Genomic DNA, 16,240 nt, shown 5'->3' with positions numbered 1-16,240 from the left:
TCACCGCACCCTCCGACCACTGACCTTTGGCTCACAAAAATAGAGGACATTAATAAAATGGAAGACCTGATCCTCACCAGCCAAGACCGCCAGGAAACATATTCCAGAACCTGGAAACTATGGAACCTATTTAAATATTCAGAGGAGAGCCAAGCTCTCAGAGAGAGTAACTCCAATGCTTAAAAAGATGACCCTACGTAACGTAAAGTAAAATAAAATGATAAACCTTCAAGAACTCAACTCAATTAAGAATACCTACAGATCCATGTTCGTGAACTCACTACCCCCCCCCCATCTTCCCTTCCCCTTATCTCAGTCCCTATCCTTTCGCTCTCCGGGGCTCTACCCGCTTTCTGAACTACCTCTATTTTTAGGTACAAACAGGGCCATGGATAAATCCATGGAAAAAACCAAGCTTAACTTACCATCAGCCCGCAGACAACCAAATAACCTGTCTAAGGCTGCTTTCACACTGGGGCGGTGGGGGCGTCGGCGGTAAAACAGCGCTATTTTTAGTGCTGCTTTACCGTAGTTTTTGCGGCGGTATTTGGCCGCTAGGGGTGCGGTTTCAACCCCCACTGGCGCCCGAAAAAGGGTTAAAACCGCTCGCATAGCGCGGCTCTAGCCACGGTATTGCCGCGGTATAGCCGCGCTGCCCCATTGATTTCAATGGGAAGGAGCGGTTTAGGAGCAGTGTATTCACCGCTCCAAAGATGCGGCTTGCAGGAGTTTTTTTGCCAGGGCACCGCTTCACCGCTTCAGTGTGAAAGCCCTCGGGCTTTCACACTGAACAAACAGTAGCGGCTGTTTTGGGTCGGTTTGCAGGCGGTATTTTTAGCACAATAACGCCTGCAAACCGCCCCAGTGTGAAAGGGCTCTAACAGTATGCGTTAAAAGCAGGGGTTTAGTCTGCACACATTTGCAAATGCATGCGTAAGCCACAGAGCCTCGTCAAGGCACCCCGGTATCTGTGGTACCCAACACTAACTTATAAGTGTCCCCACAATGGAGGCACATGCATTCTGATGGATAGGTGAGAGCAGGTGGACTGAAGGGGAGCCACCCCTTCTTAAAGATACAGGGGCGCACTGAACACCCAGCACGTAGCACAATGGCAGCAAAGGTGTCAGTGCGTTGCCTGACCACATTTGCATAGACCGGACTGGTCTGATGGTCTATCCGACAGACTTTCCCGACGAACGGACTTGCCTACACACGACCACACCAACGGATTCGTACGTGATGAGGTACGACTGGACTAAAATAAGGAAGTTGATAGCCAGTAGCCAATAGCTGCCCAGGCGTTGGTTTTTGTCCATCGGACTAGCATACAGACGAGCAGACTTTTCGACCGGACTCGAGTCTGTCGGAAAGATTTGAAACATGTTCCAAACCTAATGCCCTGTACACACGAGCAGACTTTTCGACCGGACTGGTCCGACGGACCGAATCCGGCAGACAAACCGACCGTGTGTGGGCTTCATTGGACCTTCAGCGGACTGTTTCTGTCCAAAATTTGACAGACCCAGTTCCTATCGAGAAATCCGCTCGTCTGTTTGCTAGTCCGACGGACGAAAACCGATGCTAGGGCAGCTATTGGCTACTGGCTATGAACGTCCATATTTTAGTCCGGTCGTACGTCATCACGTACGAATCCGTCGGACTTTGGTGTGATCGTGTGTAGGCAAGTCGGTTCGTTCGAAAGTCCGTCGGACGTCCGTCAAAAGTCCGTCGAAAAGACTGTCGGACCTTTGTTGCCGAAAAGTCCGCCCGTCTGTACAGGGCATAAAGTCCGTCAGATTTTCGACCGAAAAAGTCAGCTACAGGTCCGATGAAGCCCACATACGGTCGAATTGTCCGCCGAACCGGTCTGGTCGAAAAGTCCGCTCGTGTGTATGCGGCATTAGACAGGTTATTTGGTTGTCTGCGGGCTGGTGGTAAGTTAAGCTTGTTTTTTTCCATGGATTTATCCATGGCCCTGTTTGTACCTGTTGTTAGCCTTCCAATGCTTCTTACTGCGTTAACCAGCTATGTGCGATGTGAGCAAGTGGCGTTTTTTGTATCACTACCTCTATGCTTCCCTACTTTTCTCTACTTAGAAAACAAAAAAAAAGAAAAGGGATGGAATCCATACGATTATGGTACCCTTATATTCTACACGAAAGAGCAAGGGAACGCCCTTATGAGCCGGGGGAAGATATGGAAGGAGCACAAGAACCAGATAATGCAATATTCAGCTCAACAACACTAACACACCTTGCGCCTCCCATACTCCCCACACCAATGAGAACGGAGACATAAACACCACCAAGTATGGCCAAAGTCATGTAATCTCTCTTCATGTATTTATGATTGTTTATCCGTTATCTTTACTGTATTGTTATGCTGTGGTCCCTGTGGATCTCTTTCCCAACATAAATAAAAAAAATTTAAATAAAATTTAAAAAAAGCGCCACTGCCCCGATGCATCCGAATTTCCGAATTAGAAAAGTAAAGAATTTAAACGAATCAAAAAAAAAAACGAACGAATTCGAAAACATATTCGATTTGAATTCAAAAACATATTCGAATTGAAGACAAATTCGAATCGAATTCGAAAACATATTCGAATCGAAGACAAATTCGAATCGAATTCGAAAACAAATTCGAATCCAATTTGAAAAAAATAGAAAAAGTTTTTCTAAAAAAACCAATAAGATAGAATATAAAATAATAAAGCAATAGAATGAATATATATATATATATATATATATATATATATATATATATATATATATATATATATATATATATATATATATATAATTTTTTTATTCTCTTCTATTTTTTTAATGCTTTTCTTTTCTATTATTTTATATTCTATAATAGTCTTTTCAATTCAAATTCGAATTTCGGAACATGGCTTCTAAAGTTTGAATTTCGTATAGAATGAATTCGAATTTGAAAGGAAAAGATTAGAACAGAAGATAATAGAAAAGAAGACTAGAAAAACAATAGAACAGAATAGAAGAAAATATAATATATACATTATATTTTCTTCTATTCTGTTCTATTGTTTTTCTAGTCTATTCTTTTCTATTATTTTCTATTCTATTCTAATCTTTTATATTCAAATTTGATTTCGGTCTATATGAAATTCGAATTTTGGAAGATGTTTTATATATATATATATATATATATATATATATCTCAATAAAAACAGAATAGAAAAAAAAAAAAAAAAAATATATATATATATATATATATATATATATATATATATATATATATATATATATATATATATATATATATATATATATATATATATATTTTTTTTTTTTTTTTTTTTTCTATTCTGTTTCTATTGCTTTTCTATGCTATTCGTTTCTATTCTATTCTAAACTTTTCTATTCGAATTTGAATTAATTCTATACGAAATTCGAATTTCGGAAGATGGCTTCTGAAAGTAGAATTTTGTATAGAATGAATTCGTATTTGAATAGAAAAGATTAGAATAGAAAATAATAGACTAGACAAACAATAGAACAGAAAAGAATAAAATATAATATATTATTCTGTTCTATTGTTTTTCTAGTCTTTTCTCTTCTACTCTATTCTAATCTTTTCTATTCAAATTCAAATTCATTTGATAAGAAATTCAAATTTCGGAAGATGGTTTTATATATATATATATATATATATATATATATATATATATATATATATGGTTATACAGAAACAGAATGAAATAGAATGAAATCGAATTCTAATAGAAAAGACTAGAACAGAAAAACAATAGAACAGAATAGAAAAAAATATATATAAAAAAATATATAAAACCATCTTCCGAAATTGGAATTTAGTACAGAATGAATTCAAATAGAAAAGATTAGAATAGAACAGAAACTAATATAAATGAATAGCATAGAAAAACAATAGAACAGAATAGGAAAAAAAATATATTCCATTCTAATCTTTTCTATTCAAATTCATTCTGTACCAAATTCCAATTTCGGAAGATGGTTTTTTATATATATATATATATATATATATATATATATATATAATATTTCTTTCTATTCTGTTCTACTGTTCTATTGTTTTTCTATTCTATTCTTTTCTATTAGAATTTGATTTCATTCTATTTCTATATAACCATCTTCCGAAATTCGAATTTCGTATAAAATGAATTTGAATTTGAATAGAAAAGATTAGAATAGAGTAGAAAGAATAGACTAGAAAAACAATAGAACAGAATAGAATAAGATATAATATATATATTATATTTTATTCTGTTCTGTTCTATTGTTTTTCTAGTCTATTCTTTACTATTATTTTCTTTTCAAATTCAAATTCATTCTATACGAAATTCGAATTTCAGAAGCCATCTTCCGAAATTCGAATTTCGTATAGAATGAATTCAAGTTTGAATAAAAAAGTTTAGAATAGAATAAAAAAGAATAGCCTAGAAAAACAATGAAACAGAATAGAAAAAAATATAATATATATATTATATTTTATTCTCTTCTGTTCTATTGTTTTTCTAGTCTATTCGATTTCTATTATTTTCTATTCTAATCTTTTCTATTCAAATTCGTATTCACTCTATACGAAAATCTAATTTTAGAAGCCATCTTCCGAAATTCGAATTTCGCATGGAACTAATTCAAATTCGAATAGAAAAGTTTAGAATAGAATAGAAAAGAATAGCATAGAAAAATAATGGAACAGAATAGAAAAAAATATAATATATATATAACCATCTTCCAAAATTGGAATTTGGTACAGAATGAATTCGAATAGACAAGATTAGAATAAAATATATTATATTTTTTTCTATTCTGTTCTATTGTTTTTCTATGCTATTCTTTTATATTTTCTATTCTATCCTAATCTATTCTATTGGAATTCAATTTCATTCTATACGAATTTCAAATTTCGCAAAATGGTTATATATAGTTTACTTTTTCAAATTCAGTTAATGTTTTTTTCGAATGTGGTAGAATTTTTTCGAATTTGATAGTTTTTTTCGAATGTGGCAGAATTTTTTCGAATTTGATAGTTTTTTTCGAATGTGGTAGAATTTTTTCGAATTTGACAGTTTTTTCGAATGTGGTAGAATTTTTTCGAATTTGATAGTTTTTTTCAAATGTGGTAGAATTTTTTCGAATTTGATAGTTTTTTATCGAATGTGGTAGAATTTTTTCGAATTTGATAGTTTTTTTTTCGAATGTGGTAGTATTTTTTCGAATTTGATAGTTTTTTTTCGAATGTGGTAGAATTTTTTCGAATATGATAGTTTTTTTCGAATACGGTCAAATTTTTTCGAATACGGTCGAATTTTTTCGAATTCGAATACAAAACGAAACAAATTCCGAAAACGAATGTAACGAATGCAACGAATTTAACTAAACGAATTTAGTTAAATAACGATTCGAAACGAAACGAAACTAAACAAATTTTTTCATCCTGCACATGTCTATGAGTGCTGCCAATATTGCTGCAGCGGTTGAAGTGGTGGGGGGTCAGCCTGTCAGTGCTCAGACCATACGCCGCACACTGCATCAAATTGGTCTGCATGGCTGTCATCCCATAAGGAAGCCTCTTCTAAAGATGATGCACAAGAAAGCCCGCAAACAGTTTTCTGAACACAAGCAGACTAAGGAAATGGATTACTGGAACCATGTCCTGTGGTCTGATGAGACCAAGATAAACTTATTTATTTCAGATGGTGTTAACCGTGTGTGGCGGCAACCAGGTGAGGAGTACAAAGACAAGTGTGTCTTGCCTACAGTCAAGCATGGTGGTGGGAGTGTCATGGTCTGGGGCTGCATGAGTGCTGCCGGCACTGGGGAGCTACAGTTCATTGAGGGAACCACGAATGCCAACATGTACTGTGACATACTGAAGCAGAGCATGATCCCCCCCTTCAGAGACTGGGCCGCAGGACAGTATTCCAACATGATAACGACCCCAAACACACCTCCAAGACGACCACTGCCTTGCTAAAGAAGCTGAGGATAAAGGTGATGGACTGGCAAGCATGTCTCCAGACCTAAACCCTATTGAGCATCTGTGGGACATCCTCAAACGGAAGGTGGAGGAGTGCAAGGTCTCTAACATCCACCAGCTCTGTGATGTCGTCATGGAGGAGTGAAAGAGGACTTCAGTGGCAACCTGTGAAGCTCTGGTGAACTCCATGCCCAAGAGGGTTAAGGCAGTGCTGGAAAATAATGGTGGCCACACAAAATATTGACACTGTGGGCCCAATTTGGACATTTTCACTTAGGGGTGTACTCACTTTTGTTGCCAGCAGTTTAGACATTAATGGATGTGTGTTGAGTTATTTTGAGGGGACAGCAAATTTACACTGTTATACAAGCTGTACACTCACTACTTTACATTGTAGACAAGTGTCATTTCTTCAGTGTTGTCACATGAAAAGATATAATAAAATATTTACAAAAATGTGAGGGGTGTACTCACTTTTGTGAGATGCTGTAGCTATACCCGCAAAAGGGGTCAGCCTGACCTGATCTAGCAGGACTTAATTTTCTGACTTAAGTTCCACTTTTAATTTCTTCAGCCATATTAATAATTTGGGCTAAACAGACCATCGGCAACTGTAAATAACTGTAGGTCAATGTAGACAGGGAGCAGAAAGAATGAAAATGACGCCCTGTGCAGAGGATATGATCTCTACTTTGTGATCCAGCAGCAGCTGACACTTTTCGGGGCTGTTGGCTGCCAGTGACAATCAGGGTCGGTTCCTGTGATAATAATCTCATGTGTAATATTGATTAATTTATTTAAATTGGTCTCTTCAGACATTAAGACATCTTCATTATTGGGGCTAAACAGACCATCACCAAATGTAAATAACTGTAGGTCATGGTGGACAGACAGCTGAAAGACTGAACATTTCCTTCAAGCAAAAGCAAAAATCAAGAGATTTCACAGACTAATTGGAACACAAAATATGATTTAAAAGCTTTATTCTTTTCAGAGTCAGGGAAAGTAGAGAAAGTTGGATAGGTAGAAAATGAAAAGAGCCAAGTGGGCACTGAAGGAGCCTGGTCTTCTGGTTGGATCTGGTGGGCTCCAGTTCTCCTGGGTTCTGGAGGTCAATCAGATCCATCTCTGAGGTGGTATTAGCGGGGCTGGAAGCCCCAGTGGAAGCCGATGCTGTTCAGGACGTCGGAGTATCGCCCACTAATGTAGCGCAGTACGGTGCCCCCAAACAGGGGAAAATCATTGAAGCTTGTGCCTGATGATTGCCCGACTTTGAATATTCTCCCGTGGCTTGTCACAAAGACCAGCTCATTCACATAAGAATCAAATTTCCCCGACACCTGAGTGATATTTTCTCCAGAGTGCAGCAAGAACTCGTGAAAGGAACCGGAATGGCCTCCAGAAAAAGGTGCCCAGTGGTTACCATATCTGAAGTGAATCCTGGAGGAAAACATATGAAGACATGAAGATCTTTGTTCATGCATCACCTGATGTCACCATCTACTTCCTAGACTGAGATGTTGGCTCAGAGATTACATAATAAATCCTGGAACATGTACAGTTCTGGGCTGTGTTCACAAATGTCTGACACAAAAGCAAAGTCCTGGGCCTCTTTAGGCATAATGGTGACCTCCAGAGTTAGGGAGAGCTGATATCTTTCAGTAAAGATATTAGCAGACTCCGAGACTTCTATAGGCACACAGCTATACAGATGAAGACCTCCAGCCGGACAACACTTCTATATAGGTAGGAACGCTGTCTCCTATGGCAACAATCTTGTAGCTGTTACGGTCAACCCCCCACCTACACCTTCATCTCCCTCACTTTCCCTCCCCTTTCCCCCAACCTTCATCCAGCTATTCCCTTCACCTTGGTTCACCTGCCACCTTTATCCCTAGGGTGCCTCGTGGTCCTGTATCTCCTCGGGGGGTGCCTGTGTTTGTCGCCGCGGCGGGGGGTGCCCGCCTCAGCTCCCAGTTGCAGTGTCTTCGCACGGCCTGTCACATCTGGCCATTCACCATCAACCTATGCTTTCAGTGAGTACTCTTTAATTTCCGGGGGATTATCTGCCCTCCTGTACCCACTCTAACCCTTTTACTCATTCTAATATTATAAATTTCAGAAACATGACGTGTCCGCTCCTGATGAGTGGTCATGAACCACGAAACGCGTCGAGCTACCAGTCCCCTTTATCTACTCATTCAAGTATTTACAGGTTATTGCTTCTTTAACAGGATTTTGAGGCCAGAAATCAGGCAGGCTTTACCTCATTGTTAATTGTTTACCTACTCTGACACTGGTGGTCCCTTGTTTTTACCTAGCAATGATGTCTGTACCAATGTTATTATCAGGGCTTTTTTTCTCAAACAATAGGTGCTGGAACTTAACCACGGCCCCACAAAACCCCTCCCCCTACACACACCCTCCAAATCACATCAAATAGTGGGTGTGTTCAGTCAAATTTCACAAAAACAGTAGGAGGGTCTTAAAGGGGCATTAAGTACCAGGATTGCATTACACACAGAGTGCAGAGCTGTCACTTGTAAACACAGAAACCAGACTTCTGTGTTTACAAGCGATTGTGGTGAGCAGGCACCAAAGGGTCTGAGCCAGAGGTGATGGAACTGAGTTCCACCAAGTTCCCCCTGAAAAAAAGCCCTGGTTATTATCTACTTTATCTGCTGTGACATTTGATGTTAGTAGTTTTTATGCTGATCCTCGGTTATCAGTGCTATTACGCATCCTATGACATTTTACCTAGTGTTAACCATACATTGTTGGATACCATTGTTTGTATTTAACTATTAATAAAGTTTATTGACCCACCGTTTATGTGTCGGCTTGCAAACCATTGGCTTCATATAAAGTCCCAACCCTTTCCTTTTTACTCGCTCGCTCAATGCTTGTGGGTTTCTTTAAGTATAGTCAATGGGGTGGAAATACGCGACCTTACCGGGCTCAATTTCATTTAAAGTCCCAAATTCCCCTTCCCCCTTCTCGTTTCATAGTAAAAGGGATGGAAGCCCCTGATTTGCTCTACTGGTTTATTTTGACATTACCAATAATTTGTTTAATTATTCTGCCCCTATTGATTTCCTGGTAGCCTCACCTGTTCTTCCAGTTTTCCAATTCTACATAGTATCATCATGACCCGTCATGTTTCCGACCCTAGTGGTCTAACTTCAATTTTAATTTGTCAACATCTTTCTTAGATGTATTATTTATGCTCCATCCTTGGTTCACTGGTGGGGCCGTCTGACCCCTGCCTTACCTGGGAGCTGCATTGTGCACTGTCGGCCCCCTCCCCCCCACCCGCCATTGTGGGCGTGGGGGGAGGGACTTGCCGCCACTGCACATCGATGTCACGCCTCCCACGGCGGGCGTGTGCCGCGCCTTATGGCGCCGCTGCGCCCACTGTGTTGCTGTCACCACGCTCGCGGGCCTCCCAGGCCGCTGCCGATCATTGGTTGGCCTCCGGCCTGGGGCTCCTCCCACCTCTTGCCCAGTGTGCGTGACGTTGGCGGGCTTCCCCGCGGCGGCGCCTATATATGGGCGCCCTTGTCTGTCTGAGGTGGTGCGCCACTCGAGGCACACTGTGGCGGTGGTCGGTGTCCCCCTCTGCACACCATAATTTTTCTCACACCACACCAGGTAATATCCTCTTTCACCTTATCTCACCACCCCATATTTTCCTCCCGTTGGTGTTTTTCACGTGCAACCTTCCCTCACTTTCACTTTCCAGTCCTATCCATCACCCTTCTCTCCTCATCACTTACTTATTTCTGTTCACCTCTCCCTCCACAGTCAACCCCCCCACCTACACCTCCACCTCCCTCACCTTCCCTCCCCTCCCCCCAACCTTCATCCAGCTATTCCCTTCACCTTGGTTCACCTGCCACCTTTATCCCTAGGGTGCCTCATGGTCCTGTATCTCCTCGGGGGGTGCCCGTGTTTGTCGTCGCGGCAGGGGTGCCCGCCTCAGCTCCCGGTTGCAGTGTCTTCGGACGGCCTGCCACATCTGGCCATTCACCAGCAACCTATGCTTTCAGTGAGTACTCTTTATTTTCCGGGGGATTATCTGCCCTCCTGTACCCACTCTAACCCTTTTACTCATTCTAATATTATAAATTTCAGAAACATGACGTGTCCGCTCCTGATGAGTGGTCATGAACCACGAAACACGTCGAGCTACCAGTCCCCTTTATCTAATCATTCAAGTATATACACGTTATTGCTTCTTTAACAGGATTTTGAGGCCAGAAATCAGGCAGGCTTTACCTCATTGTTAATTGTTTACCTACTCTGACACTGGTGGTCCCTTGTTTTTACCTAGCAATGATGTTTGTACCAATGTTATTATCTACTTTATCTTCTGTGACATTTGATGTTAGTAGTTTTTATGCTGATCCTTGGTTATCAGTGCTATTACGCATCCTATGACATTCTACCTAGTGTCAACCATACATTGTTGGATACCGTTGTTTGTATTTAACTATTAATAAAGTTTATTGACCCACCGTTTATGTGTCGGCTTGCAAACCATTGGCTTCATTTAAAGTCCCAACCCTTTCCTTTTTACTCGCTCGCTCAATGCTTGTGGGTTTCTTGAAGTTGTAGCTGTTACTAACGGTAATGATATTCAACTATCTGCAACATGAATAGTTCCCTTTACCCCGCACCCACTCACTGTAGGTCTTCACTCAATGAGCTCCCAGTCTCTCTCACTAGACTTCAGATCCACTAGCCACTGGATCTCCTGAGCTCTTCCACTTTTAGTACTCAGTATCTTCCTCAAGCGTCACCCCTGCTTCCCTGCTGGGTCCCTGGCTTGGCACTCACAGATACTCTTCAAGCTTCACCCCCGCTGACACGTTAGGTCCCTTCCTTGGAACTCACTGATGCTCCACAAGCGTCACCTCTGCTGTCCCGCTGGGTCCCTGACTTGGCACTTGCTGAAGCTTTCCCACTTCTTCACTGTCCCCGGCTGGCAAGACGACTGCTCTGGTACTGGCCTCAGCTCACTCACAATGGTCTCCGGTAGCAAGGTGGATGGTCCCTTAGTGGGGACAGCTTCCCCTCTCCCTCCGATCACAACTGGTTCCCGGCCGGAAGAACCGTGACTTCTGGTTGGACTACAAGCCCGCAGTCCCAACCCTACGCTGCTTTTCCTGCTTCTGGATAGGCCCTCAGACAGCCTAGCAGCCAGATGTCCCCGGGAATAGGGCTTAGGATTCTGGCCTAGCAGCCTGGGGCAACACAACACACGTCCACCCAGACAGCCGTCCAGGTGGCACAGAACCCCAATCACCTGACTCCACACAAATAAATAGGCTCTCCCAGCAGGCCAAGGGACCAAAGAAAATCTCTGCCCATTGGCTGAGACACCCCATTCATTCCTAATCTGTCCTTGCCATGCCCTTGTCTTATCTAATGCCACTAGCTACAATGCCACCTAGTGACAGAAGAGAAAATTGCAGCAAGTCCAGAATTAGGGCGAAATAAATTGATCTAACAATTGTCCAAGGCAACTATCGCTTGGCAACTAAATGTAATAGCAACCCTGCCTAAACATCAGGATGCTACATCGCTACAAAATTACACTGTTGCAGTCTGATCGCTGGGCAGAGGAGACTGAACAAATGCTTTCTACTCTCTGCAGCAGACAGATGACATCATACCTTCTACTGCAAGGTGCTGAAAAAGGTTTATGTATATAAAATGTAATAGAAAAGATATAGTGTGGAGGATCTTACCCATTCAGAAAGCTGGGACCCTCCCTGATGCGAATGGCTGTTATTGGTCCAGATCGTTGGTCATTGGAGAATGAGAAAGGGGTGCCTTTACCTCCTCCGTACTCTTTAGAAAAGGAGGAACTCAGCGACTGAACTACAACAAGGGAGAGATATAGGAAAGCAGTCAGGCAGGGGTCACCTATACATGAATGTGTATATTGTATCTGTACACATCCAGCTAGACCAGCTATGAGATTTGGGGATGGGTGATGGCCATACCTGGAAACTTGCTGGAAATTACCTGTTAATTTTGTTAAAATTGCCAGATCTGTCAAAATCTCCAGACCAGCTGGCCTGTACGGAAATGTTTGTAAATTTGCCTCCATGGAGAGCAGGGAGGGGAGGCATATCTGATCATGCTGCGATCTGATGTTTGGGGAGATGCTGGGCTACTGGGGAACCCACCAGCCTGGACACACCCCGCATCTCATTAAAGGATGGCGTGCAGAAAGAAGTTAGGCAGCTGGTGAGCATCTGGGCTGGGCTTCCCCCAGCAGCTGGCAAGGGCCAGAGTCTTATATTCAGGACCAGGGTACTGTAATTTTCCTGCAAGGACAACCTATGGATCTGAGGGCTCAGTGACCATCTGGCATCCAAACATCACCAGAACTCTCCTCCTGCCCCTTTGGGCAGAGATGTGGGCAACACTACCCTGGCAGGGGCCACAAACTCAGTGGGTACACAGATCCTGGGCTCACTGCAGAGACTGCCCAGGGATGAGGATGACAGCTGGCAGATGGTGTAACCCAAGCAGAGAAATTGGAAACTTCTACAACTGGTCCTAATAAACTGGTGTTGGCTTCTTCTACATTGGCATGAACTGGGGGTATTGGGGGTACTATGTAATTGGGGACTCCACCTCATACAAATGCAACTGCCGCCCATACAGTATTCATAAAATAGTGCTGTAATAGACAGTAGTAGTGTTTACTCTCTGCATATCTGAAGGATGTGCTCCAGTCAATCACACACACACTTTTTAAGCTCCCCCCACCTTTTTCCACAATTTGGCCACTCCTTTTTGCTTTGGGCACTATGCATGCTGTGATTGGCCCAGCCCACCACCCAAAGTTCCCAGGTATGTTGATGAGCCTGGTAGAGCAGGGAGGTGCTTAAAGCATGGCTAAACTTCCTCAATACCTTCCCCCATAGCAATACAGCATCCTCAAGCTCCTTTGCTTAAGCCAACATATTCAAGGTTCAGCATCTATAGCCATTTGATCAACTGGCCTTGGCTAACATAATTCTGGCACATGCGTATGTGGGGTTCATTTATCCCGTCCCTGAATCGTACAGAGAATGTGCATGCACAGGGCACCATACACCGGTGAAAAGTTTGCTAGCAGGAAGGTATGAAGCTTACATTGCAGAAAGGGCAAAGTAATAAAAATAAATCCTTTCTGCTCACAAAGTATTGCTTTGAAAGCAAAGGTATAACGTTTTGTGCAATAGAGCCGCCCTGCCGCAGTATATCTGCGGTAGGCAGTCTTTAACTGGTTAACCAACCCCGGACCCCTGCACTATGCAGTTTAACCAACCCAGACCCCTGCACTATGCACTTTAACCAACCCAGACCCTTGCACTATGTACCTTACCCAACCCAGACGCCTGCACTATGTACTTTACCCAACCCAGACCCCTGCACTATGTACTTTACCCAACCCAGACCCCTGCACTATGTACTTTACCCAACCCAGACCCTTGCATTATGTACCTTACCCAACACAGTCCCCTGCACTATGTACCTTACCCAACCCAGACCCCTGCACTATTACCTTACCCAACCCAGACCCTTGCACTATGTACTTTAACCAACCCAGACCCCTGCACTATGTACCTTACCCAACCCAGTCCCCTGCACTATGTACCTTACCCAACCCAGTCCCTTGCACTATGTACCTTACCCAACCCAGACCCCTGCACTATGTACCTTACCCAACCCAGACCCCTGCACTATGTACCCTACCCAACCCAGACCCTTGCACTATGTATCTTACCCAACACAGTCCCCTGCACTATGTACCTTACCCAACCCAGACCCTTGCACTATGTACTTTAACCAACCCAGTCCCCTGCACTATGTACCTTACCCAACCCAGTCCCTTGCACTATGTACCTTACCCAACCCAGACCCTTGCACTATGTACCTTACCCAACCCAGTCCCTTGCACTATGTACCTTACTCAATCCAGACCCTCGCACTATGTACCTTACCCAACCCAGACCCTTGCACTATGTACCTTACCCAACCCAGACCCTTACACTATGTACCTTACCCAACCCAGTCCCTTGCACTATGTACCTTACCCAATCCAGACCCTTGCACTATGTACCTTACCCAACCCAGACCCTTGCACTATGTACCTTATCCAACCCAGACCCTTGCATTATGTACAGTATTTTACATACTCCTAACTCCTGCACTCTGAACAAAGGCTCAAGGTTTAAGCCCCTTCCACTGTTAGCACATTTTTTCTACAACCACCATTTGCCAATGCTTGCTATGCACATCGCTATTAGCCCAGCCTACCACTCCACCCTCATTCTTAGAAATTCTGCTTTCACAACACAAATAGAAAGGATAAATCTTCCTTGGAGTACACAGACAGCAGTAACAAGTTAACAGGGATTAAAAACCTTGCACACCCTAATCAAAAAAGAAAAAGTAAAGGTTTTGGCTGTACATACACTTTCACTTTCACTTTAACTCAAACTGGGCACTAGGTAAATAGTTGGAATAAATAAATAAAGAACATTATTGTTAATCACTATAGTCATTATTAGAATAGTCTGGTCACTATAACAGGAGAGGCATAGTAAGTTGTAATAACTCATGCTCACCACTAGATGTTGCTGTGGAGCCCAGCAGAAAGCACGCACACAGGAGAGTCAGCATCCTGGATTTAGCAGTTATCACCTAGAGCCGCGCCTCTCAACTGTAATGGTAAATTGTTCTAAAACCTTTGCAGTGACAGTAAAAAAAAAAATGAATAATTAAACTCATGCAATAAAAGTATGGAAATGCAAAATATTATTTGAAATGTACTGAAAGGGAGTACTCAATCAATGTGAGTTACTGTAAACTGTAATTTATATAGACACAACAGCATTTTAAATCTTAATGCTTAATTTTTTTCTCATTCTCTCTTCCCTTTTTTTCCCCGTTGATACTGTAATGTCAATCCACACTATTTCTGACATGCATGCGGGATAGATTTGCACCAAGATGTGCAATAGTAAAAAATGCTGCTTTAACCACTTCAGCCCCGGAAGGATTTACCCCCTTCCTGACCAGAGCACTTTTTGAGATTCAGCACTGCATCGCTTTAACTGACAAATTGCGCGGTCGTGCGACTTTACACCAAAACAAAATTGGCGTCCTTTTTTTCCCACAAATAGAGCTTTCTTTTGATGGTATTTGATCACCTCTGCATTTTTTATTTTTTTTGCGCTATAAACAAAAAAAGAGCGACAATTTTGAAAAAAAAAAAAAAGCAATATTTTTTTACAAAAATTTATAAAAAAAACAATTTTTTTCCTCAGTTTAGGCCGATATGTATTCTTCTACATATTTTTGGTAAAGTGTATATTGATTGGTTTGCGTAAAAGTTATAGCGTCTACAAAATAGGGGATAGATTTATGCCATTTTTATTATTATTTATTTTTTTTATTACTAATGGTGCCGATCTGCGATTTTTATCATGACTGCCACATTGCAGCGGACACATCGGACACTTTTGACACTATTTTGGGACCATTGTCATTTATACAGCGATCAGTGCTATAAAAATGCACTGATTACTGTGTAAATGACACTGGTAGGGAAGGGGTTATCCACTAAGGGGGCGATCAAGGGGTTAAGTGTGTCCTAGGGAGTGATTCTAACTGTGGGGGGGATGGGCTCACTACAACATGACAGAGATCACTGCTCCCGATGAGAGGGAGCACTAGATCTCTGTCATGTTGCTAGGCAGAACAGTGAAATGCCTTGTTTACATAGGCATCCCCCCGTTCTGCCGCTCCGTGACATGATCGCGGGACACTGGTGGACATCAAGTCTGTGGAACCCGTGGGCACGGTCACGCAGAGCCCACTAGCCCAGCAAATTAAATGGGGCGTACAGGTACGCCCATTTGCCCACCTCTGACATATATCGGCATGCGGCAGTCGGCAAGTGGTTAAAGTTCTACTGCTGTTTTTTTTTTTTTTTTTTGTTAAAGCTGCTTTAAAGATTTATAGCTGGGCACATTGAGCTGGCCACACCCAGTCCCATCCACTTCTTCCTGGATCGGCAGCACTGCTTCTGTTACTGAATCCCTCCCATTGTGAGCTGCAGTGTCTGGAAGGGGGAGTGTGTGAGAAACAAATGAAGAAGGCTCAGTCAGAGGAAGATTATTAAGAAGAGTGTGAACCGCGCCTAGATAAATAGTGAATACTCACTGCTGCTGTCAAA

At 42.2% G+C, this 16,240-nt stretch overlaps 1 protein-coding gene and 1 long non-coding RNA gene across 2 annotated transcripts in view; one reads left to right on the top strand and one right to left on the bottom strand.

The window, feature by feature from the left end:
- Nucleotides 1–2,114, top strand: part of LOC141147578 (uncharacterized) — a 108,772-nt gene extending 106,658 nt beyond the window's left edge. The window contains exon 3 of the long non-coding RNA XR_012245072.1: nucleotides 2,100–2,114. This is a non-coding gene — a long non-coding RNA (uncharacterized lncRNA). The remainder of the gene's footprint in view (nucleotides 1–2,099) is intronic.
- A 4,905-nt stretch (nucleotides 2,115–7,019) lies between these two features.
- LOC141147575 (zymogen granule membrane protein 16-like) overlaps nucleotides 7,020–16,240 on the bottom strand; it is a 31,692-nt gene continuing 22,471 nt past the window's right edge. The window contains exons 2-4 of the mRNA XM_073634800.1: nucleotides 14,628–14,747; nucleotides 11,748–11,880; nucleotides 7,020–7,434 (exon numbers count right to left, since the gene is read on the bottom strand). Coding sequence (XP_073490901.1) covers nucleotides 7,134–7,434; nucleotides 11,748–11,880; nucleotides 14,628–14,682 — 489 coding nt within the window. The 5' untranslated portion in view covers nucleotides 14,683–14,747 and the 3' untranslated portion in view covers nucleotides 7,020–7,133. The remainder of the gene's footprint in view (nucleotides 7,435–11,747; nucleotides 11,881–14,627; nucleotides 14,748–16,240) is intronic.

Source organism: Aquarana catesbeiana, linkage group LG06 (genome assembly GCF_042186555.1).
Source record: "Aquarana catesbeiana isolate 2022-GZ linkage group LG06, ASM4218655v1, whole genome shotgun sequence".
In the NCBI taxonomy this organism is placed as follows: domain Eukaryota; kingdom Metazoa; phylum Chordata; class Amphibia; order Anura; family Ranidae; genus Aquarana; species Aquarana catesbeiana.
The sequence above is the reverse complement of the archived record's forward strand: the minus strand, read 5'-3'. Positions and strand labels throughout refer to the sequence as shown.